Below are 24,973 nucleotides of genomic sequence, written 5' to 3' on the forward strand. Positions count from 1 at the left end.
ATTCACTGCAAGACATGTGGGTGCCAACCTGTGTTCAGCGCATGTACAGTTATCGCATCGCAGAACGATAAATTGACGAGAGAAATTATCGAAGCTGAGAACATTGTTAGATTAGGTCCCGAATGCGTCAGCACGCCGTCTGTTAACTTATCTGGCAAAGAGCTCGCGTTTCTAAGTAGTTGATTGTCGTACTCACCTGGTGGCGCAAGAGTGGTGCATAAAAACTGTGTGCTCAGGAAATAAACTTTTGTTGGTAGTTTGCGTTCTGTGTGTTGTCGTCTCTTCTTTTAGTCCCTGTGTCGTTTGCGCGATTCGACCCTCAAGATGGAAAGAGTCAGCCCTCGTCCTTGTCCCTTCTGTTCTTACCGTCTTCGTCGTTCCTCGCGCTGTACACAATCTGCTCCAGCCACTAGATCATCCATGTAGAGTGATTCACGGAGTGGTTTCGTGGTTCTGGTTTTGCTTGAAGGCAGACTCTTTAGATGGTAGAGTATAGCTGCCGTCACTAGGTAGGAGCCACAAGTTGCTCCGAATGGCACTCGCGTCATTCTCCACTCCTGAGTAATGCTCTCCTGAGTAATGCAGTGCTTCTTTTTCCCCAAACCAGAGGAACCTGAAGTCATCTCTGTCTTTCTCTGCAATTGACATTTGAAGGAATGCTTTCTCAGTGTTGGCTAGCAGAGCTATACGGTGCGTTCTGAAGCGTAATAGTACTTTCACGAGATCTTGGTACAGGTTTTCGCCCTTTTCTAGGCATTCGTTCAATGAAAGGCACCCTTTTGCCTGAGAAGAGGCGTCAAAAAGCATTCTGACCTTCGTGGTTAGTGCGTGCTCTCGGATGACGTCTCTATGCGGCATATAATATACCTTTGTCGAATCCAGGGGTGGCCCGTCAACTACTTCCGCATGTCTCGCTCGTAGGTACTCCCGGATGGTGGTGTCATACGTCTCCAAACATCTGTAGCGAGAGAGGTAGACGTGACGGCGGCCAACGTGGCCGTGTCGTTGTCTCGCCACTATTTGTAAGGCGATTGCCAAAGCGGAGCGGCGGCGGCTGCAGCGTCCAAACCGCCAGGAGCGTGGGCACGTTCCTCTGCTCGCGCCTCGAGCTCTAGGCATGAGCTGCGCGAGAGGCGCGGCGCGGTGGTTGAAAAATGACCATGATGATGAATGGCGATGATGATGACGCTACAGATTACTCCCCCCCCCCCCCCGCAGAAAAGAGCCCGGAATGAAAAACGATGGGGCGTATATACAAGAATTTTGCTATCGCGAGACAAGAGGGTCCGTGAGAAACCCAGGTCGTAAACGTGCAATGACCTTCGGGAACCGGTAAGTCTCTGGCGGGCGGCTCCGGGAGAAGCGCAGCGGACGAAGAACCGGGCGAAAGTACGCTGCGGTCGTACCCAGGTGGGTCCCACGACGACTTGATGGGGCTTTTCGGTAGCGCACTGGTTGTCGCGAGTGAGCGCTGCTGAGAGAGGTGCCCGCAGATGCAGTTGAGGGCGGGTGCAGACGTCCTTGCAGTCGTCGGCGCAGCGTTGACCACTGGGTCATATGACGGGGGGCGCGTCGACGCAAGTGCGTATCGGTCACATGACGACGCACGAAGGGATGTCTCCGCAAATCATGGATACCCTTGAGGGAGATGGCTGCACCGCGTGGCAGCGTTGAAGGGCGGGTGTGAAGCTTCTGTGTTTAGCGTCGAGCGCGGTGGCTTCGTCGACGTAAAGTTGCGTGCGGTAGACATGTGTGGCGGTTGGGCGTCGTTGCCGTTGCGACCAGTGCGCCTGCGTAGCGGTCACTTGTCGGGTGGATGGTGTTCTGCGTCAAGGGCTCCGCAGGAAACCTGTGGTGAAGCTGGGCAGGCGTGGTGTCTGCTGCAGGTTCGGACGGCGAACCTGTGCTTGTGGAAGTCCCTACGGTGGTCGGCTCACGAGGGCTGGTGCGCAGGTCGGCATGCTGGATGTCTGCCTCTGGGGCTGGCGTGGCATATGCGGTCAGCTCTGGCGTATGCTGACCAGGCACGTCGTCCTCAGGCGCATCAGTCATAGTCGCAGCGTCTCGCAAGTTCGGCCATCGGCGGTTAGGGGCTGGGACTTCGGCTGCCAGAGACTGCGAAGGCGAGGCTGGTCGCTGCTGGCAAGATGCGCACAGTGCCGAGGTCGATGGAGAAACGGGTTCGTCGGACATCATCGCTCGCGATGCCTCCGCAATTGGGGGTCGTATAGCGGGCGTGACGATGTCCCTGTCTATGGCAGACTCCAGGGCCTGCGCCGAGGTAGCCGTCGTGGAGGCTGATGTGCAAGAAGTGTCATGGGCCATGGAGGTCGGGGAAGATGTGCAGATGGCCGGCACGTCTGAAGGACCATGGGCCGAGGCTGTCGAAAAGACAGAGCTCTCAGTGGAGTGGCCGATGGCAGCAGGCACTTCCTGTACCTCGTTGGGCGGGTGGTCGGGCGCAGGAATCGATGCGCTGATGACCTGACGTGAGGTCGGAGGAGTCGTAGCCGGGAAAGTCAAGTCTTTGTCAAGCGAAGGCTGCGGGCCGGTTGGTACTGCTCCCTGCGACGGAGAGGAAATCTGGAACTCGCGGCTCCCCGGAAGCGGGCGGTACGTTTGTCCGTAGCAGGCGAGCACCGCAGCGCAGAGGTCATCGTTGGGCCGCGGGCTGGAGGACGACTCGGCGGCTAGATGACACAGCTCAACCGGGAGGGCGTTCAGCAGGACAGCGTACATCATCGGCTGGGCCTTGATGCCATTCACCGCGAGAATGGCATCGAGCCGCATAAACCACGCTCGGGGGCAGGCCGGGTGAAACGGCGGAACTGGAAGGCACAGTCGCGGAAGCATAGCAGCGGGCCGTTCGGCGAAGGGCATGTTCTCCGGGTCAGCAATGTAGCGAGAGAGGTAGACGTGACGGCGGCCAACGTGACCGTGTCGTTGTCTCGCCACTTTATTTGTAAGGCGATTGCCAAAGCGGAGCGGCGGCGGCTGCAGCGTCCAAACCGCCAGGAGCGTGGGCACGTTCCTCTGCTCGCGCCTCGAGCTCTAGGCAAGAGCTGCGCGAGAGTTGGAAAATGACGATGATGACGAATGGCGATGATGATGACGCTACACGTCCTTGCTTGTTCGACAGTCGGGAGAGAAGTTTCCAAAGTCTTGTCATGGCGACTTCCTTGTTGTCCGAGAGCTCTACGCAAGGTCACTTCCAAGGCAAGGTCACTTCGTATCTTCCGTCCCTAAGACAGATGGTTTCTTCAAATTGCCTTCAAATTGCTTCAATACTGGACTGAGCTTGCTCTCACTGTCAACGGCGTCTGATATTCCTACGCTCTCGAGTTTGCAAAATGAACGGAGGAATTCGTCGCTCTCCTGTACTCTCGTTTTCAATACATAGATCATAATATGCGAGTCTTTGACATCCGATGCCGTGGTGCTGGTGTTGCCTGGAAACATTCACTCTAGTTTGGACTTCATAGAAATAAGTGTCTCATTCCTTGTGCACCGAGTGACCTCTCCCGTCATCACCGTCTACATTTGGTCGGAACCGATGAGAACGCTCATGCCTTCTTCAAGGACAACGGATCCGTATAGTAGTTCATCAGCGATGTCTTTTCCAGACCTCTGAATTTCAGCAACGAACGGTGATCTTGTGGTAGTTGCCTCGATATGTTGGCATATGTGCGGAATTTCTATGGCTTGTAATTCAACTTCGGCGTGTGAAAACTGGCTCCGCAAACCGAGCTGCACAACACGCCACTTCTGCGCTGCTCGACTTGACTTGCCTGCAGATGTGTAGAGCGCAATGAGAATGGATCCCACACGTGGCAGCTTCAGCTTCTTTGACAGCCTCTCTGTGACGAACGTGCGCTGACTGCCTCCGTCTGTGACACCTCTGATGTACCGACATGTAGCATCTGTTACGGCCCAAGCCCGAAATGTCTGCAGGAGGACGCTCGTTGATGAATTCTCGATGGTATGTCGATTAGTCACCAGAGATGCATACACACTCGTGTTTGTGCTTGGTTTGCTTGGCGGTATTGTAAAATTTGTCCTGTCGGTTTCGCGTGTCTTCTGGCTTAATTTCTGCGGATCACACACGCTCGTCGCATGACGTCCTTGACAGGTAGAGCACGTAATCTTGCGCCTACAATCACTCGCCCTGTGACCTTTAGTCGTGCATCGAAAGCACCTCATGTGTCCTGATAAAATGTGCTTCTTTTGCGGCAGCGGGTTATCGAACGAACAGTCTTCCGTGGAATGTTGGCTCGATTTACAAAATACACAGTTCTCGGATACTTTCATGGCATTGTTATGCAGAACTGAAGACGTGGGCTTCGAGCCACGAAACTGGCGCGACTTATTTTGCGCATTCTCCGTATAGCTGTTTCTTCCTTGACGGTTCGCGAGCTCGCTTTTCTGTAAGCTCTCCAATTCAATGGACAAGTACTTTAATAGGCGTTCTAGCTCCGTGATAGAGGCTGCATTACTGCTGTCGCTCGTCGCGCGATTAGCGCAAGGCCGGTGGTACTGTACAACGAGACCGTGTGGTAGAGCCCGAAAGAATATGTCGCACAGCATTGCAGAAAGAAATACATACATCGCAGAAAAAATACAGTCATCAACATCCGAGGACTGGAGACCGCAAGGGTCTCCAGTCCTCGGATGTTGATGACGACCTGGTCGTACAGCTTGCGAAGAGCTGTCGGGTCGCTTGAACAGACTGAAGGCAACGTGCGAAGTCTAGAGAAGTACTCCTTTTCGAGTCTCGTTTTGTCACTGAAGCGTCTCTTGAGTATGTCGATGGCGTAATTGTAGCAAGCTTCCGTGGTTGGCAGGCCCACAATAGCTGAAGCTGCGTCGCCTTTCAAGATGAACCTCAGACAGTTGAACTTGTCCGTCGCAGTGAGGCTTCGGTTACGGTGAATCATGTGGTCAATTTGCTCCCAAAGGTCATTCCACCGACACCGATCACCAGCAAATAAGGCGATGGTATGCTTGGTACCAGAGGCTCCAGCGGTACTGGCTACTGACGAAGTCTGAAGCTCCGGTGTTGATGACATGGCCGCAACCATGCGGTCGCGCTTGCAAAGCAGCTCACTCATGACGCTGGTAGCGTTGTCCTCGTATTCAACGACGGTGTTGTACTCTTGCTCAAGCTCTTCATCCGCTATGTGGCTCTCTAGCTCCTAGTTGATTTGGTTCAGCTCATCGTTGTTCACCTTGAGACGTCCGTAAATTGCGTTGAGCTGATCTACGGTGGCTGTAGCATCGCCGAAAAGAGCTCTTGCCTCGTTGATAATCCTTGTGTTGAGAGATCGTCTCGACGTCCGCTTCGATTTCAGCCGCTCCATGCCGGTCAGTTCACTCGTAGCTTTCCGTGGTCTCTGGTAGTAGTTCCCGGATCTACGGCACCAAATTGTTTAAAATGGCATACGGTTCACTGGCAAGAAGCGAGGCTCAAACATCACGAACGATATTTACTGTCAGCCGTTTCGGTCGATTCTAGCTGCAAGTGCTCGTAAGCACGGGCTTTCTCGTGAAAGGAGGTATTTCTCCTTCCTCGGTCCGACACGGTGCTGCGCTTCATTAAACGAGAGCTGTCAGGTAATGATGATGGCATTAAGGGACGTCATCGTTCGCTCGGAGGACGCCACGAAGGCTTTCTGTTCTAGGCTAGCGCGGACGGGCGCCGCAAAATCAAACAGGCGTGCCATTTATAGCTCCGTTGTAATAAAGTGACATTTCCGTCTTTTAACATGAAAGTGTTTTATGCCGGGATCCACTAAGAATTGCATGACGTATTTCCGTCACGGAAATACGCCAGCAAAATGAAGGCCATCAGGTGGCAAAAAACTATCAGAAGTTTCGTTGACAGGAGTCGAACCCATGGACCTCTCGGTCCACGAGGATGGCTGACGGGCGTTTAGCCCACTGAGCTACCGCCAAACACATAACGAAGGCCACATGAATGCGCCTTTCATCTTTCACACTTTCCTCTCAGAATGCTCTTGGATGGATGGATGGATGGATGGATGGATGGATGCTATGAGCATCCCCTTTATAACGGGGTGGTGAGATGTGTGCCACCAGGCTTTAAAAAAAGTCACAGTTTCGCCGCAACGGCGAAGCAATGATTGCGATAGCAATAAATTGTAATCTAACGCGAAGAACGGAAAGCAGCTCGAAATTGCCAGCGCGTCGCTCGAGCCCAAAGGACGCACGAAAAGAACGCACACAGGACGAGCGCGAACTAATGCGTCACAGCTCGACACTTGAAGCGCACTGCTCAAACATAAAGCAGGACGCACGAAACAAACGAACAGGTACACACAAGACCAGCGCGAACTAATTGTCACAGTTACTTATTTCTGTTTGAACAACGCGCTCCTTTCGCAAACGCGGCCGCTGCAGCGAGCGAAGCGAAACACCCCACCGGCCGCCCCTTCTTTCCTTGAGATAAGCGCACGAAAGCTACGACGCCCTGTAGAGCGAACAGCAACGGCGTTCGCAGGGGCGGGGCGACGATCTTTAAAGCGCGCAACACGCGCGCACGTCGTGCCATCTATGTGGCCACTAAGAAAGCATGCTGAATTACATGGCGTATACAAATAGCTTGCCGTTAGCAGGCTGAGAGACGGTGCTGTCGTGGCCTAACCTCTAACGCGGCGGGCTGCAAAGCGAGAAGTCGCCCGTTCAATTCCGCGCGTCGGAAAGAATTTCTTATTTATTTTTCTTTGTGGCCTTTCTATATATATACATACTTATACATATACGATGAATGACGGCGATGGGGACGGACATTTTCCAGCCGAGACTGTCCATATAATTGCTATCGCAATAAAAGCTTCGTTGCCGCTGCAATTAGCTCCGGCAACGCGCCGTTGCTACGACCGTCCCATTCGGCGCGTTTCTGATCGTAGAGGTGTAATTTCTTCAACGCTTTAACACACCCCGAGGTGGCGGCTTTAGCCCAAGCCTCGCTCGTAGCATCCCTCCATATCGAAAAATAGCTCTCCGACGCTCGCCTGGCTGTCGCACCGCGTTCTCCGCTCGCCCTGTGAGAATTAACGGCAAGGCTAGAGGGAAGGCACGACGCTCGTCGCGTGCTGCATTTCGTTTCTCTTCGCGTTTCACGACGCCTTAAAGGAGTGCATATCGAGTATCAGTGTTTACTATGCGCTTGTTGATGTCATATTTGCGCGGGATTCGCCATATGCGGTGTCTAGGTATATCTTGACAACTTCAGCTACCGCAAGGGTTAAATCATGATCATCGGCGTTAGTCCTCGGTACGGAGATGTGCCACTGTCAACGCGGGTACGTCCACATCAAGCGCTGCTATATCTGCCAAACTACAATATACATTATACAACCTTTCATATACCAATGCACTATAAACAATAAACGACTTCTGTGATGACACGTTTCACTTTCGTGTTATACTGATTCCTATGACAGAGGGATCAGCCATCTGTTTATGTTACACCGCTGCCTTATCTGCTAAGTTCTGCTGCATTTGGGACATTGGGACATGATATGAGCCGTACCTAAGCCTCGTCCACCTGTAGGCGACCACATGTGACAGCGCTGCGGCATGGTTAGCACCCACGGAGAGCAGCACCTGCGACAACACGTTGGCAAAAGAAGTGCAACTCATTAATACTCACTGAAATGATAAACAAGGTGTTTGTTTTTAGGTTATACAAATTTTTTCTAAGTACCTTATGACAGTCAGGCTCGTGTTGTTTTCACACACGAATTCTACGCCGATGCTGAAATACTTTGCCGCGGCTAATGTGATGTTGAAGTGATTAATTAACACGAGCTTGTTAATGAGCTTTTTAATTATTGACTTCAGGGCGGTTGTAGGCATTAGGAAGTTGAAGTTGGGGAAAATTTGTGGCGCACTAATTTTTATTGCGGCAGAAATTAGATGGACACTCTCGGCGGGATTTCGCCATCGCCGTCATGTTCCGTGTAATAGCGATTTTTAGTATAGCGGATAACAGCAAACGCAAGGATTTAGCGTTAGCGTTAGCGTTGCGTGCTCCTAACTGCGCATGAGCAGAACGTAAACGTAGCCCGAGCTCTTACGTACGAACGCTATTTCTGGAATATAGCGTTCAACGCTAACACACGCAAGAGATCCCGTACGTAGGGCAAGATGGCGGTGCCTGTTGAAGCGAGAGCCGTCCACTTCGAATCTTTGTAGCCGTCGTCCTGCATTATTAAACTTATTCATTCCCTAATAATGATCGTATTTGATTTAGATTTGAGTAATGAGGCTTCGTCAACCGTGTACCGCCGATAAAATAGCTCCGTTTTTGAGATACAACGAAGCAGCGATGAAACCAGTCGGCCATCTCCGTCACACGAAGGGAGCATGCTATAGCACACTGAAACGCGGTTCCGAAAACACAGCGCGGTTTATTATTGTATCTCCGCCATTGTTCCAACTACTTCTTCTTTCTCCACAGCAGACTACCCACTACTAGTTTATGTCCCAAGTGCGTCGTGCCAGAAGAAGAAGAAAAGTATGCCACAGATAGGCCCCCCCTGCAGACAAGTGGCCGTGGGCACTTGAAGAAAAAAGAATGGTCAGACTGAGCTTGTCAGAATGGGTGCCGGCTTGATCCTTTCAATGCTGACTGTGTCTTCATGCCCATTACGCAGGATTGTAAAATGATGTTCAGAACGCTTGATGACTGGGAAAGGACCGTCATAGCGAGGCTGAAGAGCACGGCGAGACGCATCGACACGAACAAAAACGTGTGAAGATGTCTGTAGGTTTGCCGGCAGAAAAACGTCGTTCTTAGTATGAGCTGAAGTTGGTGATGGGCGCAAGTTTTGCATGAAGACCCGCAGACGCTGGACGAAAGAAGATGGATCCGAAACACTCTGCGTAGTAACGGGGCTGACGAGGTCACCAGGCAAACGGAGTGTGCAGCCATAAACCATCTCGGCTACAGAGCAGGCAAGTTCTGGCCGAAGTGTTGAACGCAGGCCGAGAAGCACGATAGGGAGGTGTGATACCCAATCTTCGGCGTGAGGCTGCGAGGCGAGTGCTGCTTTTAGATGACGGTGGAGTCTCTCCACTAAGCCATTTGATGCTGGATGATACGCAGTTGTGCGAATACGCGCACAACCCAGTAGAGATGTGACAGAGGTGAAAAGCGCTGACTCAAACTGTCTGCCTCGATCGGTAGTCACCGTTGATGGTACACCGAAACGGCTAATCCAGGTAGCAAGAAAGGTACGAGCAACTGTTTCTGCCGTGATGTCAGGCATTGGAGCTGCTTCAGGCCACCTAGTGTACCTGTCAATACACGTAAGCAAATACGTATTTCCCCGACATGGAGGTAAAGGCCCGACAATGTCCAAATGAATGGTGTCGAAACGTGCATCAGGGAGAGGGAATTTTCCCCATGGAGGCTTGGTGTGCCGTTGTACCTTGATACGCTGACACGCTGTGCAAGTGCGAACCCAGTCACGAATGTTAGCGCGTATGCGCGGCCAGACATAGCGTTCAGTGACCAGGTGTTGCGTAGCTCTTACGCCTGGATGGCAGATGGAGTGGAGGGTGTCAAAAACAGCACGACGCAGCTGTGAAGGAACATAGATACGAGTGCAGTTGTGTGAAACATCGCACCAGAGCGTAACGTCGTCGTCGGGAAAGTTGACTTGTTCCAGTCGGAGGGAAGTAGAGTATCGGAGTCGTGGAAGCTCATCGTCTAATGCCTGTGCCTCCGCGAGCGAAGACAATGAAAGGTCGGTGGTGCCTGTCGTGGCATTGATGGTAATACGACTGAGAGCGTCCGCTGCACTGTTAAAACTGCCTTTTACATAACGTATGTCTGTGGTGAATTCGGCAATGAAAGCAAGGTGCCGAAGTTCTCTAGGAGTGTGCGTGGCACTGCAGGAACGTAAAGCCGAAACAAGTGGCTTGTGGTCGGTAAGAATGGCAAATTGTCGCCCTTCAAGGAAGTACCTGAAATGCTTCACCGCAAGGTAGGCTGCGAGGAGCTCCCGTCCGAAAGTACTGTATCGGCGCTCAGTGTCGCGTAACTTGCGGGAGAAGAAGGAAATTGGAGCCCATGCACCATTGATCCATTGATGAAGAGCGGCTCCAACTGCTTCTGAAGAAGCGTCCACCATGAGGCTAGTGGGAGCAGTTGGTGAAGGGTGATGCAGGAGGGTGGCCTGGGCGAGTTTGGTCTTAACGGCGGAAAAAGCTTGATCCGCGACCGTGTCCCAGGGAAGTGCGGCTGACTCGGCTTGCGAAGTCGAGAGTAGTGCTTCCAGAGGCTGCAGCAGTGTAGAGCATGAAGGGATGAAGCGGCGATAAAAATTGACGAGTCCGAGAAAACGTCGCAGACTACGTATGGACGTGGGAGGCGGGTACTCGAGGATAGCTTGAACCTTGTCAGGTAGAGGAGTGATGCCATCTTTAGTGATCTGATGTCCGAGGAATGCTATCTCCGAGACTCCAAACTGACACTTTTCTACATTGATGACAAGGTCGTAATCACGCAGTCGAGTGAAAAGCTCACGTAGATGTGCCTTGTGCGTTTCAGCGTCCTTGCTGGCAACGAGAAGATCGTCGATATAGGCGAAACAAAACGGCAAGCCTCTTGTGACTTCGTCTATAAAACGCTGAAATGTCTGAGCTGCGTTTCTCAAACCGAAGGGCATTCGTAAATACTCATAGAGCCCAAATGGGGTAATTATTGCAGTTTTGGGAATGTCAGAAGGCTCAACGGGGATCTGGTGATAAGCTTTCACGAGATCAATCTTCGAGTATACTGTTGTGCCGGTTAAAAAGGCAGTACAGTCCTGAATATTGGGTAACGGGTATCGATCTGGAACGGTGACTGCATTGAGAGCCCGATAATCACCACAGGGCCGCCAGTCATTGTTCTTCTTGGGAACCATGTGTAGCGCCGACGACCACGAGCTTGATGACGGACGAATGATCTGCAGCTGTAACATATGCTCAAACTCGTTGCGAGCAATGCGAAGTTTATCAGGGCCAAGTCGGCGAGGGCGGCAGTGAACCGGTGGGCCTGTGGTTACGATGCAGTGGGTCACAGTGTGCTTGGGGGTCTTATCCATTGGAGACTGCGTTGTAATCTCCGGAAACTCGTTGAGCAGAGCTGTATATGGTGACGTAGGCGGTTTCACGAAAGTGGGGTTTAGGGCCGTAGCGCGTGACAGAAAACCATTGACCGATAAGCCGGTATAGCTATCCACCAGGCGACAGCGGTTCATATCCACGAGCAGATGAAAATGCCTTAAGAAATCGGCGCCTAAGATTGCGTAGCGTACGTCTGCTATCCAAAATAACCACTGCAGTTTCCTTTTGAGACCGAGATCAAGGGTCAGAGACTTCTGTCCGTAAGTTGCGATGACCGAAGAATTGATCGCTTGTAAAGGAGTAGACTTCTCGCGGAGACGCCGGTCAGTTTTGGACGCTGGAATTATGCTGACTTCTGCTCCAGTGTCCACCAGCAAGCGAAGACCTGTGGTTCTGTCGGTGATGTGGAAGAGGCGGCTTGATGCTTGGCCTTGATCGCCCGCCGCTGTTACTGACGATCGGCCGGAGCGTTTCCCATGCGCCATGAGCAGGGTGGCACACATCTGCGAGCCGCGGCACGAAAACGCCGGTGATAGTAGCATGTGTTCTGCGGTGAAAAGCGGTGCTCGGGCTGGTGGAGGGGCCGTTGCGGAGCAGGCGACGTGAGAGATGGTCGGTGTGGACGAGGATGGTCATTTAAGTTATGAATGCTCAGCAATTGCAGACGCAAGTTAGCGACTTCAGCTGCGAGATCTTTTACCGTTTCTCGAAGGGAATCTGCTTCAGAAATCGGAGAGGTGTGGGCAGCGTTTATGACTGCCGGAGCAACGTCCATCATGTCATCGGCCATTTCTGCCAGCTCCGACAGCGTCTTATCCTGAGCTGGGACAAGAGCCATTCGCACGGTAGGTGGAAGACGCTGTAGAAACAACTCACGTAGTATGGATGTTTCTAAGCCGTCCGGCTGGTCCCCAAGCAGGTGCTGCAGGTGACGTAGAAACTGTGTGGGACGGCGGTCCCCGAGCTCTTCGTTGCACAGAAGTTGCTGAATGCGCCGATGCTTAGGCGGAACGAGTCGGTGAAGAAGAGCCTGTTTGACTGTCGTATATGGAGTGTCACCAGGCGGGCCCACGAGGATGTCGCGTATTTCGGCCATTGCCTGTGGCGGCAACGCTTCAACGAGGAGCTCATGCTTGCGAACTTCTGACGTGATGCGATGAATGCGGAACTTGTTCTCGACTTGAATGAACCATAAGGAGGGATCGGCAAGCCACAGCTGTGGTAGCGTTATGGTAGTAGTACCTCCAACAACGCCGGAAGAGGGTACATGGCCAGGTGCAGTGGCAGCGGTACCAGGGCTGAGGCCGTCGAGATGCTCACGCTGCTCCATGGAAGGTCGCGTTCGTAGTCCGGGTCACCAATAAATATAGCACACTGAAACGCGGTTCCGAAAACACAGCGCGGTTTATTATTGTATCTCCGCCATTGTTCCAACTACTTCTTCTTTCTCCACAGCAGACTACCCACTACTAGTTTATGTCCCAAGTGCGTCGTGCCAGAAGAAGAAGAAAAGTATGCCACAATGCGATAACACCGCCCCGCGCGTGCAGGCGCTGCCGTTGATGGCTCCTCAAGCAGAGAGGAAAAACCCCGCCCGTCTTCAGTCGGGCGAACGAGTATGAAGAAGGCACAGTAGGGAGTAGTAAGGGGTAGGGGGCTGCGTTTCTCGGGCGGGAACTGCGAACTATGGTCTAAAGGGTGCAGTCGTGCGCATTGTGTCGACCGACTTCAGTAGACGGATCCTACCCTTGCACATGCAGTGCTCTCACCCCTTAATTCGCGTTGAGACTAGAGAGAACGAAAACCGTTTCGCTCCCTGGAGCAGCGTATTCCCTTACAGACTATTCACGCGCTAACGGCCCACACGCTCCGCACAGGGCGGCAGGTCAAATGGCCCAGTGCTACCGTTCCTATGATCAGACGGACAGCGGTCCCTAGCTTTTTGGCTCGGCGGCAGCCGCCCGGCCTGCTCGCCTCTCACTGGCTGTCAACATGACGTCTTCACAGCAAACGTTCCACGAAACACGAAACCTTTATAAAACGTTTTATAGAGGTTTATAGAGGTTTTAAACGTATGAAAGAAGCTTTTTTAGAAGTTTTGTGTTTCATGGGGTGTCGCTTGCTCGAAACGGGTGCGAGGTCTATCACTGCAGGGACGTGCAAAGACAGCCGACATTATCGTCGTGATCCTTACAAGCACTATACAGCACCCGCGCAGATATTCATCGAATGTAGCAAACAGATGTGCACTTCCTGGCCCCGTGAGTGCGTACGATCGTCAACGGAAACATACAAACGGACGTAGTGTGTTGTGCCTGTGTGAGTATCGATGCCATTTTCGAAGCCGTCGATTTCGCGCTTTTCTGCTTTCTTTCGGGCATGTGTTGAAAAAAAGTACATCCATCGTGTTCTCACGCGCTCTCAGCATGATACGCATTCAGTGTGCACCGAAATGAAAAGTGTGTGATTCCGCAACCAGCATATGTGATTTTTGTGTCCCCTGTGTACGTGGTTCACCGCAGCAAACAGCACGCGTGTATGCGTTGTTACGATCGGTGCCTGTGGTGGAGTGGAAGTGGCGTTCTCTGTTGTCGGAACAATGCTCCGAAAGGCTTCTCACTCGGAAGTCAGTCGTCCAAGCCCGTGCATTGCCCTCTCGAGCCGGGGTGTGAGGCGCCATGCAGTCCGACACATCAAGGTTTCCTGTCGCCAAATCATGTTTGAGGAGACAACGGCGCCAGCGCGGATGACGATCCGATACCGCAAGTTGAGCGGGCAGGTGTTTCGGGACGGCAAGCCCTTTCAAGAGCCTAGATGCCCACGTGTGGGACCTGCGGCCTTCACGTGTCAAGAAAGGACGCCCTTGGTGCCACAAGGGGAGAGAGCGCTGGCTACGCCCTCGTCGAGGACGTTGGCCTGGGCGGGTGTGGCGGCACCCTTATTAGTGCTCTGTGTGACGTGATTGGACCGTCGTAATTTGGAGCAGTTGCCCCATCTAGGCATCTGAGGCAAAGAGATCCTTTATAATGAGCCCCCGCGGGCTTACTCGACATGAAATGCTCGCCACGTAAACAATGTAAATAAACCCCTGTTACGTTTCCCTTCAGTCTGTTCATGCTGCCTCCCGAGTCTCCGGTACCTGCGAAGGCCGGTCGCAGCAGCATATGTTGGTGAATGCTAGACATCCATGGGTTCCTGAAATGCTCATCCGATCACACGTGATGACATTTACTGCCCTTGCTATTGCTGTTCTTCGCGTGTTATTCCGTGTCAGCTGTTCTATGTGGTGCGATGCGCCATGGCGATTAATTGTACACAGCTGCAGACCGCGTTACATCCCAGCGCCTGTGCCCCTATCACAAAGCGCATTCACTTCGTGACACGCGCTGTAGTTTCCGCGGTGTGGGCAGTGCCGCCCTGGCGGTCAAAGCGCGCATACTGCAGCCGCTCCCGCGGACGAAAGTAGCGACTGGTTGAGGCTATGCGGGCGCGTATCGCCGAAACAAGACTAAAGGATGCTGGCGGTACTGTTGCGCATTCAAGTGCCACAATACGTAGAAATGAGGGAGGACGTATCCTTCTATGATTTTCCTTCTAAAACATATGAATAGGAACGGATGCGGCGTTGCATCCCGGCATTCAGGCGAGCACAGTATGTTCTGCTCTTGCTCTCCTGCCTAGTGGCGTCAGGCTGGTTTCTAAACCGAATTGCGCGTGTCTGCTAGATTTGTTCGATAGTGAGGGCCACCAGTGGAAACTGGGGCCAAAGAGCCGAATTTAAGTCGGTGTTTTGTCGTAAATAAAACATACATATTATGCAGCATGCGGCATATGTAACATTCTTTTTATCTCATCACCACCAAGCTCCTTCTGATGCCACCGTGTGCAGTGAATATGATACGATAGGCAGGTCTGTCTGTCTGTCTGTCTGTCTGTCTGTCTGTCTGTCTGTCTGTCTGTCTGTCTGTCTGTCTGTCTACTAGATGCGTACGGGGGCACGTTCGCCGAAGCCGCTGAACTGTTATGAGAAATACGCACGCTATGGATGCCTCCGTTGAACTTCACTTGTGCTACAGAGTTGTTGTCACGAACAAAGTGGCGGACTACACGAAGCTTAGCTTTCTGGAGTCAGCCGATGTGGCAAAGCTTCTTTGTGCATTAGCTGCCGCGGCGAAGTGATATCGCAATTCATGCTTCGCTAGGAAAGAGTGAAATGCCTTGGATTTTTACTCGCCGTTTAATTCGCTCAACGTACTGTGTTAGTTTTTTCGCTTGCCGGTGTCTGCTTAGAATAAACGTGTTTGATCAACATCGACAATTGCTGGCGTTTTACGTGCCAAACAAGGTATGATTATGAGGCACGCCGTTGTGTGGGAATCAGGATTAATTTTGACCACTTGTGGTTCTTTAATGTGCACATAAATCCCAGTACGCGGGTGTTCTTTATATTTTAACCCCATCGAAATGCGGCCACCGTGGCCGGGAATCTATCCCGCGCCCTCGAGCATAACAGCGCGACACCACACATGCTATGCTAGCACGGTGGTTTGCTTGATCAACGTCCGCGTGCATACGTACCGCGGGCTGGGATACATACCACGGGCTGGGCACACATACCACGACAGAAAAACTTTGACGCAGCTACCCCTTGCCTCTTTTTTTTGCTGCAGTAGCGGGCAGCTGATATCGACGCAGCACGTACTTATCAATGGACGCTTGTGAGCCGGCACTAGCTTGACACAAATCCCAGTACGCAACCTGACAATGGTGACGACGGAGTCGCCACCGCGGCACAGCACTCTTTCTTCGACGCCGTATGCACTGACGTAGTCTGCTTTGCAGGGCTTCTCTCCGTTTTCCAGTGCCTTTCCTGAGAAAGTAGCCTTCAGACAAACGCGAAAGATAACTGTTAAGGCATTTGATTTCACCTTTATGCAAGTTAATCGACGTCACGCATGCGCTACAACTATTCTCGATATGCCATGACTCAATCATCAGACGCATTTCTTCATTCCTATGTCGGTACAATTCAATGAATGCGCAGTTTCGTACCGACCTAGGAATGAAGAAACGTGTCTGATGATTGAGGCATGGCATATCGAGAATAGTGGTAGCGCATGCGTGAGCCAACCGTCGATTAACTTGTTTCAGACAAAGTTATGTTTTCCTAAACCATAGAGCAGTATTACTGGCGCAATGGCTGCTCGAGCAGTTCGTGCCAAAATGAAGCACGGGAACGGCGCACGCGCGTGCGCTCACCACGAACAAGTGCGGCCGGTCGTGCGAGCGCGAGCGGCATGGCCTCCGAGATTAGCCGGCGGCGCGGAGGCCATGCGAGCGGCTGAGTTATGTCGCGACTCCCCACCAGGCGCCCTTTTTTCGGCGCGCCACCTATCCAGCGCTGGTCTCCCATAGTGTTGCCTCTTATGTATCTCGAAGCTCTTCTATCGAACCAGTCTTTTCGACTTCGTAGACGTGTGGCGTGTTCAAAGTTTTCCCTGCACTTTTGAACGTTCTGTCGGTGAGGGTAGTCGTAGTGACTTAAAAGATACACTTGCGTTGTGAAAGGGGGCATGTGTGGTGTATAAAAGCAAATATACGGCTGCATGATTTTCGTCTATTTATATGGATGGGCAACCACAACGAACCACAGGTCTTATCTCCAGATTGCACAAAGTAAAACTTTTTTATTGAGAGCACACAACACGCTGAAAACCAAATAACTTAAACTGCGTAATTCATGCTGGTGCGAAAACATACAAGCTAACTCGCGGACAACTTTTCTTGGCAATGAAAGGAAGGCTACAGAGCTGAACTACGCGTGTGCTACCGCTGGAGTATATATACTCCCACAGTTCCGTCCGTGTTTTCTGCGTGAGGATAAAAAAGAACTTTATTTTCTACGGGACGCTGTTTGAAAAGAAGGTCAGCACGCACCAAAGAGATGTTTATGTTTGTTTTACTTTATGCAGTTTTATTTTGCGTTTTTGCGCATGTTAAAACGTCGCACTTTTTACGTGCACCTTACAGTCAAAATGGCGTCTTCGTCTTCAGGTGAGCTCATGTCACTTTCCAGCTTTTCCCACGACTCGCCGAAGTGGCTTGTGACGAATTTCGCTAACAAATGGCTGCCTAAGCCTGTGACGGCCGCTCGAATAATCAAATGGTCGTCACAGGAGATACGGAAGGTTCACGAACCAAAACTAAATTCGAAACGCGCGCCGAACCGCGGAGCAGTACATGTGCAGTAGCTCTGCCCCCGTAGCCTTTCCTTCATTGCCAGGAAATGTTGTCCGCGAGTATTGGCCTCGAGATCTTTGAGTGGCGCCCTCTCGCGTGTGACGTCAGAGAGGGGACTCGGGTGCCGCTCTTCGCGCTCGCGCTCGCATGGCTAGTGAAAGAAACCCACGTGACTGGTATGGCAAATTGAGGCGCCATCCATGGCCTGGGATCAGAGTTAAAATCTGCGTTCCGTCTCCTTTCCGCCGCCTTCCTGGCGCCTCCGACTTTGAAATCCGCTAGAAAGTTTCATGTCTGGCGTTGGTAAGGCGTACGTTAGCCGTCGTCGCTCGTCCGTTTCACTGTGCTCGCTCGCGTGTGCTTGTGCCACTTGTGCGACGCGATGTTTTACGACTCGCGCTGTTCGTGCATAGTGCTTTGTTGCTCGAATACTTCCAGAACAAGTCCCGGAATATATGTGCCGGCCCCCAAAAGAACGACAGGTGAGCGTGCCCTATGAGTCGCGGTTTTCATTGTGTCAACTTGAATTCTCGTCCATACCAAGTCGCTGTTCTCTGCGGTGGAGCTACCGTTAATGTTTTCAAAAATCACTGATTTGAAAAGGGCACGATTAGAGCACTGCACGGGCCCGGGCCGACCCGAAAGCCCGAGCCCGGGCCGGCCCGCGAGCGCTTTCCGGTGAGCCCGGGCTGGGCTCGGGCTTGAATGTGCAGGCCTGGGCCGGGCCCGGGCTCGAAGCCGCGGGCCTGGGCGGGGCCCGGGCTGGAGGTTGCGGGCCGGACTCGGGCCCGCCTATTAAAAGGCCTAAGTCGGGCTTTCGAGCACACACGAACGTCGCATTGCATAGTCTAAGGTATTCTGTGCCAATTAGCTTGACTAATTATATTGTACATGGCGATTACGTTTCCGTGACGGCGTTAGAATATTTCCAAAACTTAATTAGAGCGCAACCACACGACACATTCACACACCCACACACACAGGCATCAACCACGTACAGCGCTCACTTCCAACTGATTTATTCCCCATGTATATATTCATGTATATATTCAAGCCCTTCCAACGGGCTTGAATATATACATGTGGCACATGCGCGCATTAACATCCGATAAAGCCAACACACAAACAATCAAGACATAGAGTTCGTTCCTGCTCCTTCCATCTCACAGTCTAGATCTGATGAAGTGAAATTCACTGGGAAACAGAGATAGCTACGGGGTGCTTACACAGCGGTCCTTGTCTTTTTCTATGGAAAATGCCCCTAACACTTCACGTGCAGTTTTCCTTGTGCTTGTGCCAAGAATCTTTGTCTCAGAGAATCCTGCGCCACAGCCACACATTATAGCATGCGCAACCAGGTGCGCATACTTGTCATCTCGTTTTATTAATTTTTGGGCGTTTTCCATTAACCGGTCATTAACACATCTTTCGATTTGACCGATGTACACCTTGCCGCAGGATAGGGGTATCGAGTACACGACCCCCGTGGAACATTTTACAAAAGGCCTCTCATGCTTCTTCTCGCGGCCGCGCTTTTTGCTATCGCAAATACGTTGGCACAACTTCCCGATTTTCTCGGGTGCCGAAAAGACCATCGGTACACCGTGCCTACCCGCGACTTTCTTGAGATTGTGCGAGAGCTTATGGATGTATGGCACAACTTGCGGCCTAATCCTTGAGGGCTGGGTAGCAGTCGTCGCTTCCCTTGTTCCACGTTTAAACTTCTGCAGCAGAGACTCAGCAACGGCCGTGATGACCGATCGAGGGAAGCCAGCAGCCTCTAATCGGCTAACCTGATTATGAAAACTACGTTGCATGCTGTGTGGACAGGACCTCCTCAGCGCCGATTCCAAGCAGAGAGAGGCTACACCCCTCTTGACAATCTTTGAGTGGGCAGAGTCGTACGGCAACAGCTCCTTCTTAACACGGGGATGAAAAAACCAGCAAAAGTGCTCATCGTTACACGTGAGGCTCAAATCTAAAAATTGCAGACAAGCTTCTTGCGGTAATTCGACCGTGAAAGATAGGCCTCGTCCTAGTCTTTTAAAGACGTTTAAAATAGCTTCAGGGGATGTAAGGTCTCCCTGTAAAAGAATTAAAAAATCATCTACGTATCTAAAAACCTTTAAAACCTCCCGCCCCCTTTAAAAGCATTATCCAAGTCCCCATCTACTTCAGCCAAAAAGATATCGCAGAGAACCGGCGCGACACACGAACCAATGCAGATTCCCTGCCGCTGCAGGTAGGGCTTTTCGTCAAACATTATAAACAACTACGTTAGAATATGAACGATTTAAATATGAACAATATTTGATCTGCTTTCGGTGGGCTGTTCACCATATGTAACGTTAACGTTTTTTATCTTGCTGCAAGAAATATTAATCAGGAGCCTGTTTTTAAAAAATTGTGTAAGTAATGTTTCCAACGCGAGTGTAGAAAAGAGCATTAAAGAAAATGTCCCGGGTTTGCTTCTATCCGCTTTTTCATGTTAGTCGTACACTTCTTTTAAATAAATTTTGTTGCTATGTTTTATTTTCACTATACTGAATGACTTGCCATGTGCCATATAGGCAACATTTCATTTATATTCCTTGGTATTGCGTGCCAAAAGCACGGTATGATTACGAGGTGCGCCGTAGTGGGGCCCGGATTAACTTCGACCACCTGAACTTCTTTAACGTGCACCTAAAGATAAGTACACGGATGTTCTTGAATTTCGCCACCATCAAGATGCCGATGCCGTGGTCGCGGGAATCGCACCCGCGTTCTAAGACTTAAAAGCGAAACAGCTTAACCGCTGAGCTACCACTGCGGGCAAAGCAATATTTGGATGCATGTACACACCGGATTTTCCGTCCGATCGCCCGTTACAACGCGCAAGGCATCATTAATAATCATCATCAACAACTAATATCCTCTAGCGGGCCGGGGCCGGGCCTGGTCATCAAAACGCGCGCCTTAGATAAGTTTGTAATGAACGCCCGGGTCCGGGCCGGGCCTGGGCTTGGAACCACGGGCCCGAGCCGGCCTCGGGCTGGGTTCGGTCATGCTCGCCCGGGCCCGGGCTGGGCCCTGGCTGGGTTCGTTACGTACGAGCGGGCCCGGGCAGGGCCATGGCTTGGAACCACGGGCCCGGGCTGGGCTCGGGCTTCATAAAGCGGGCACGGGCCGGGCCCGGGCCGAGAAATCAGGCCCGTGCAGTGTTCTAGGCACGATGCTGCGTTTAAATCGTTATACGAACAAGGAACGGACATGAAGCCCATGCGACGTAACTATAGTTACAGGTTTACAACTCTCACAGAACCGCGTGCTTGAGTGTGTGCTTTGCATTTGTCTCCGGTTAATTACTCGCCATCGCCTATAACGACGTTTGTGAGATATTAAGTCGATATATGAAAACTTGTGCTTCTCTGAGACGATCAAACGAGTTCACTTTTGCAAGAGTCGACGGCGCTCTTTATCTGATTGGAGCTCGTCCCTTTTCTTCGGGGTGGAAGCGTTTTTAAAGTATTCCGCAACGCCACAGAGCTGATCGGTGGGCCCACAAAAAAGCTGAAGAATTGCAGAATCGCCGCATTTCAAGAAGAGATGCCATGAATCCTCCGACATCACAGCGGCTGCTGTCGGAGGATTCATTTTCCCGGCGTTTATCATCACTAGTTATATGAAAATCAACGTTTTTTGAAATGTAGTCAATAAAGTGCGGACATCTTTAAAATGATCTTTACTTTATTATTCTATTTTTAGGTATTTCAACTCCTTTCAGTGCTTTTGCATTGCAGTAAATCTTCATTTTTGTTAGTTATGATAATTTTGTGCAATATCGCGCGCATATATCAGAAGCTCTTCTGCACTTTTCTCAGTATAAAAATTGTGTTTTTTAGTATGTGCCCTAGTGTTATGTTATGTTTTTTATTCCACTGTTCTTCAAGTTCTTAACTTCGCCGAGAACCTTGGTGTTCATGAACACGTGTATGTTAATCTCCTGTTAATCATTTCTTTTAATCTTCTGAGCCTGTATCGCACCACATTTGATGAAAATGTTGATATTCGGAAACAAGGACAATAAAACGAGGACCAAAGATATTTTGTGTTGTGAGTGCAATTCATTCTTTTGCGTTCTGGCACATGCTGCACGACTGCAGTGTTTGCAGAATGCCTGATTGCTAATTGCGTACATTGAAACGCGCAACGAACGCGCGGCGCAGCACGCGCAGCCGTTGAAAAAAAAAGGCGCCCGGCGCGCTGCACAGCGCAGCACGCGGACGAGGGGGTCATAAAAAAAAAGGAGTGGTAGAGGGAGCCCGCGCGCGTAATTTTCTTTCCTCGGGGGATCGTGCACGCGAGAAAGAGAAGAGAGGAGTGCGAGGAGGAAACCGCGACGGGCGGACGGCTGTTCTACCGCCGGCCTGCACAACCGGGAGGACGTCCCGAGCAGGAAGACGTTGTTTTCACAACTCGCCCGTCTAGGGCGGGGCTTCTGCTCCGCGACGTCATTTGTCACGTGCGAGGCAGTTTATTTTTCTCTCTCTCTCTCTTTTTTTTCTGTTTGGTTTGATGCGCGCATTGCACGGGCGCGGTGTAGACTAGCACAGTTGTCCAATGTAGCGCGTGCAGTGCCGGTTTGGCCACACTTCGTGTCTGCGTTGTCGGCGTACCCGCGCGCCTAGAGTTTGGTGTTCAGCTACTAACTACGGACATATCTACTAGCGCGAAAAACACACAAAGGACGAGGTAAACACGGCAGACAGGACGCAGCGCTAATCTGCCGTATTTACCTCGTCCTTTGTGTTTTTCGCGCTAGTAGATACATCCGCAGTTAATACGCACCAACTAGTCCAACTCGCTTCTCTAATTCAGCTACTACTTCGCGTACGCAGCTGCGAGAAACGGGGCAAATAAGGAATTAATGAATATAACTGTGTTTAAAGCGGCTCTTCGTCCCGGGTCAGACGTTGCAACCACGTACTACCTGGTACTGCGTATTTTCTGTTTGTGTGTGCATGTGTGTGTGTGTGTGTGCGTGTTTTACACACCATCAGAAGGGGGAAGGCTCGTTCCTAGGAGAAGCTATCGCATTGTGTGCATGTGTGCGCGCATGCGCGTGCGCGGCTGCTTCGTAAGGACTACACTCTTGACGTTTCTCCGGCGTACTAATGAGCGGCAATGTTGACCTACGAGCGCCCATTCTAGAAGTCATACAAGCATACGCAAGAACATATGTAAAGAGGAGTCAGACAACCTTCCCACCCGGAATGAACTCCTGGAACTACGCCCCTACGCGCTAGGCTTTTTTGTATTTTCTTTTGGCATGGTCGGCTCAGGATCTAGAGGTTATGTATCCATTCTGTTGAGCGCCGATTATATGATCCCTGTACTTCTCACAATTATATTCTGTGCTTGATAATGTGAGCTCGTGTACAACATGCAACCACTCGTGTTCATCGTAGCAGTGTTTGTAGATTTCCAAATTATTGATAATTTCCAAAGCTAACCAACCAGCTGAAATGCTGAACAGGAAATAAGTCTCAATTTATCAGCATTACGTGCATTTCATATACACTCGGATTTGTATCTGTAGACTGCAGCCTAATGAATTTGAAGGCTATCAGTCATTAACGTATGAGAAGTAAGCATGTCATTTGAGATTAGGTTCTTGGGCCTGCCTCCTCTAGCTTGATATCTACCAGTGTTGCGGAGTTGCCACTCCGGAATTGGAATGAATCCGGAATCATTCCGCATTTTCGCGACCCTGTAATGGAATGGGAATGGCATGGGGACAACGCTTGGTGGAATGGAATGGGAATGGAATTAAGCGCCTTTTGTACGGAATGGAATGGGAATGGAATTGCGTCTTTTTCCGTAAATAGAGCACGTTTTTGTCTATGCGCTGTTTTTCAAACTTCAAACATTAGTAAGTTAGAGCCACGAATTTAGCAATAAAGCCGTATTTTTTAAATGGCTTGGCTGATTACAAGCACGGTACATTTATAAGCAACGTGCCTACTACAAACGGAGGCATAAGCTAGTGTAAAAACAAATGTATTATCCCAGCAGATACTGAAGGGAGAAACAATTTATCCCTGCGAGTTGGTTCCCATTGATACCCCCACACGAAAGTAACACATACTCTAAGCACAGCCTGATCTTTATCTCACGAGCACTTTAGTACCTGACACACGTGAATAACCCTTTCCGATTTTAGGTACCCAGACCAAATGCCATCTTCATGCTTTAAGTCCTGCAAGTGCCTTCTGAGAATAGGCTCCTGAACATCAACAGTACTGCTCATCGTCGACACGCAGATTCGCACTACGCGCTCAAAAGCTAACAGGACTCACGCAGCTCACTCGCGCCAAACCAGTCAAACTTGGTCGGACAGGGAGCGGGCGCCGAGCGCCAGCGCCTCCTCTCCCCCTCATAAAAAAAGAAACAAAAAAAGAGAAAAATAAACTGCCACACACGTCTCCCTTCTTGGTGGTTCGGGAGGAAAAGGAAAAAGGCACCTAATTTCTGTCTGCATTTAGGCGACACGGCGCGGTGCCTTGTAGGGGTAGGGTAAGGGGGATAAAAGAAAAGTAGAAAGAAAGAGGAAAGGAAGTGATCGGATGTCGACAGGCGCGACGAAGAGAGAAGATGCCGAGAAGCGGAACAGGCGTCCTTCAGAGCGGTTTCCTCCTCGCAAACGGAGGAGTGCGAGGAGGAATCCGGTCTCCTGGGGGTGAAGTCCGGCGGTGGAACAGCCGTCGGCCGGTGCCGGTTTCCTCCTCTCACTCCTTCGTTTTTTTTCTCGCGTGCACGAGCCCTCGAGGAAAGAAAATTACGCAGCCCCGTACCCAAACAAAACAAAAAGAATAAAAAGAACGGCACGCGCGCGAGAGCTAGGAGAGGAGGCGCGGCTGGTGTTAGTGTTGCCATGACGACGCATAGCGTGTGCGCCGCGATTCTGCAGTTTGAGTCTGCGAATCCCAGCCGCCAGTATTGTAACTAGAGGGACGTTTGGCGCTGCCAGCGCTGACGTCATGAATTAAGGCGTCCTAAGGGAGGTATGCGGAGTAACCTCCCCTTGCGCTCGCTGCGTGGAGGCTACTCGACGCTACCAGCCACTCTGTCCTGCTCGAGTTATTGAAACATGAATGGGCATGTTCATAAAGCAATTTGTACTGAATGTTCAAGCAAAATGCCCAGCGAAATCGAGCGGAGCCGCCGTCAGCAGCACGTCCAGTGTCGATTGCTCCTGGTGTCCTCTGCTAGCCATCAACGTGTCCATCTGCATGTATGGCGACGATTTTTTTGGCGACTGTTCTATGGCCGTGGCGCACTGAAAATGACTTTCCGGCCCGTTTTCAATCAGTAATTTCAGTGTTCGGGCTTCGGCTACCGTGTCTGCGTTAAAGCGCAATATTGGTATACCGCGTGCTGCACGTGTTCGGTTGCCAAGCCTTCGATTCACTTCTTTTGTTCGGAGTTTTAAACGCGTGACAAGTGACGTGTGATCTCATTCAAATCAAATAAATGGTCGTTACAGGCAAGAACTCTTGATTAAATACAAGTTTTCCGCAGCTGCCGTGTATGCGCGTCGTAAGTAGTTCAA

General features: G+C 51.1%; 1 protein-coding gene across 1 annotated transcript in view; it reads right to left on the bottom strand.

The window, feature by feature from the left end:
• LOC119386459 (chitinase-like protein 4) overlaps nucleotides 1-24,973 on the bottom strand; it is a 553,828-nt gene that overhangs the window by 361,242 nt on the left and 167,613 nt on the right. The window contains exon 4 of the mRNA XM_037653744.2: nucleotides 7,553-7,626. Within this exon, the coding sequence (XP_037509672.2) occupies nucleotides 7,553-7,626 (74 nt within the window). The remainder of the gene's footprint in view (nucleotides 1-7,552; nucleotides 7,627-24,973) is intronic.

This window comes from Rhipicephalus sanguineus, chromosome 3 (genome assembly GCF_013339695.2).
Source record: "Rhipicephalus sanguineus isolate Rsan-2018 chromosome 3, BIME_Rsan_1.4, whole genome shotgun sequence".
In the NCBI taxonomy this organism is placed as follows: Eukaryota; Metazoa; Arthropoda; class Arachnida; order Ixodida; family Ixodidae; genus Rhipicephalus; species Rhipicephalus sanguineus.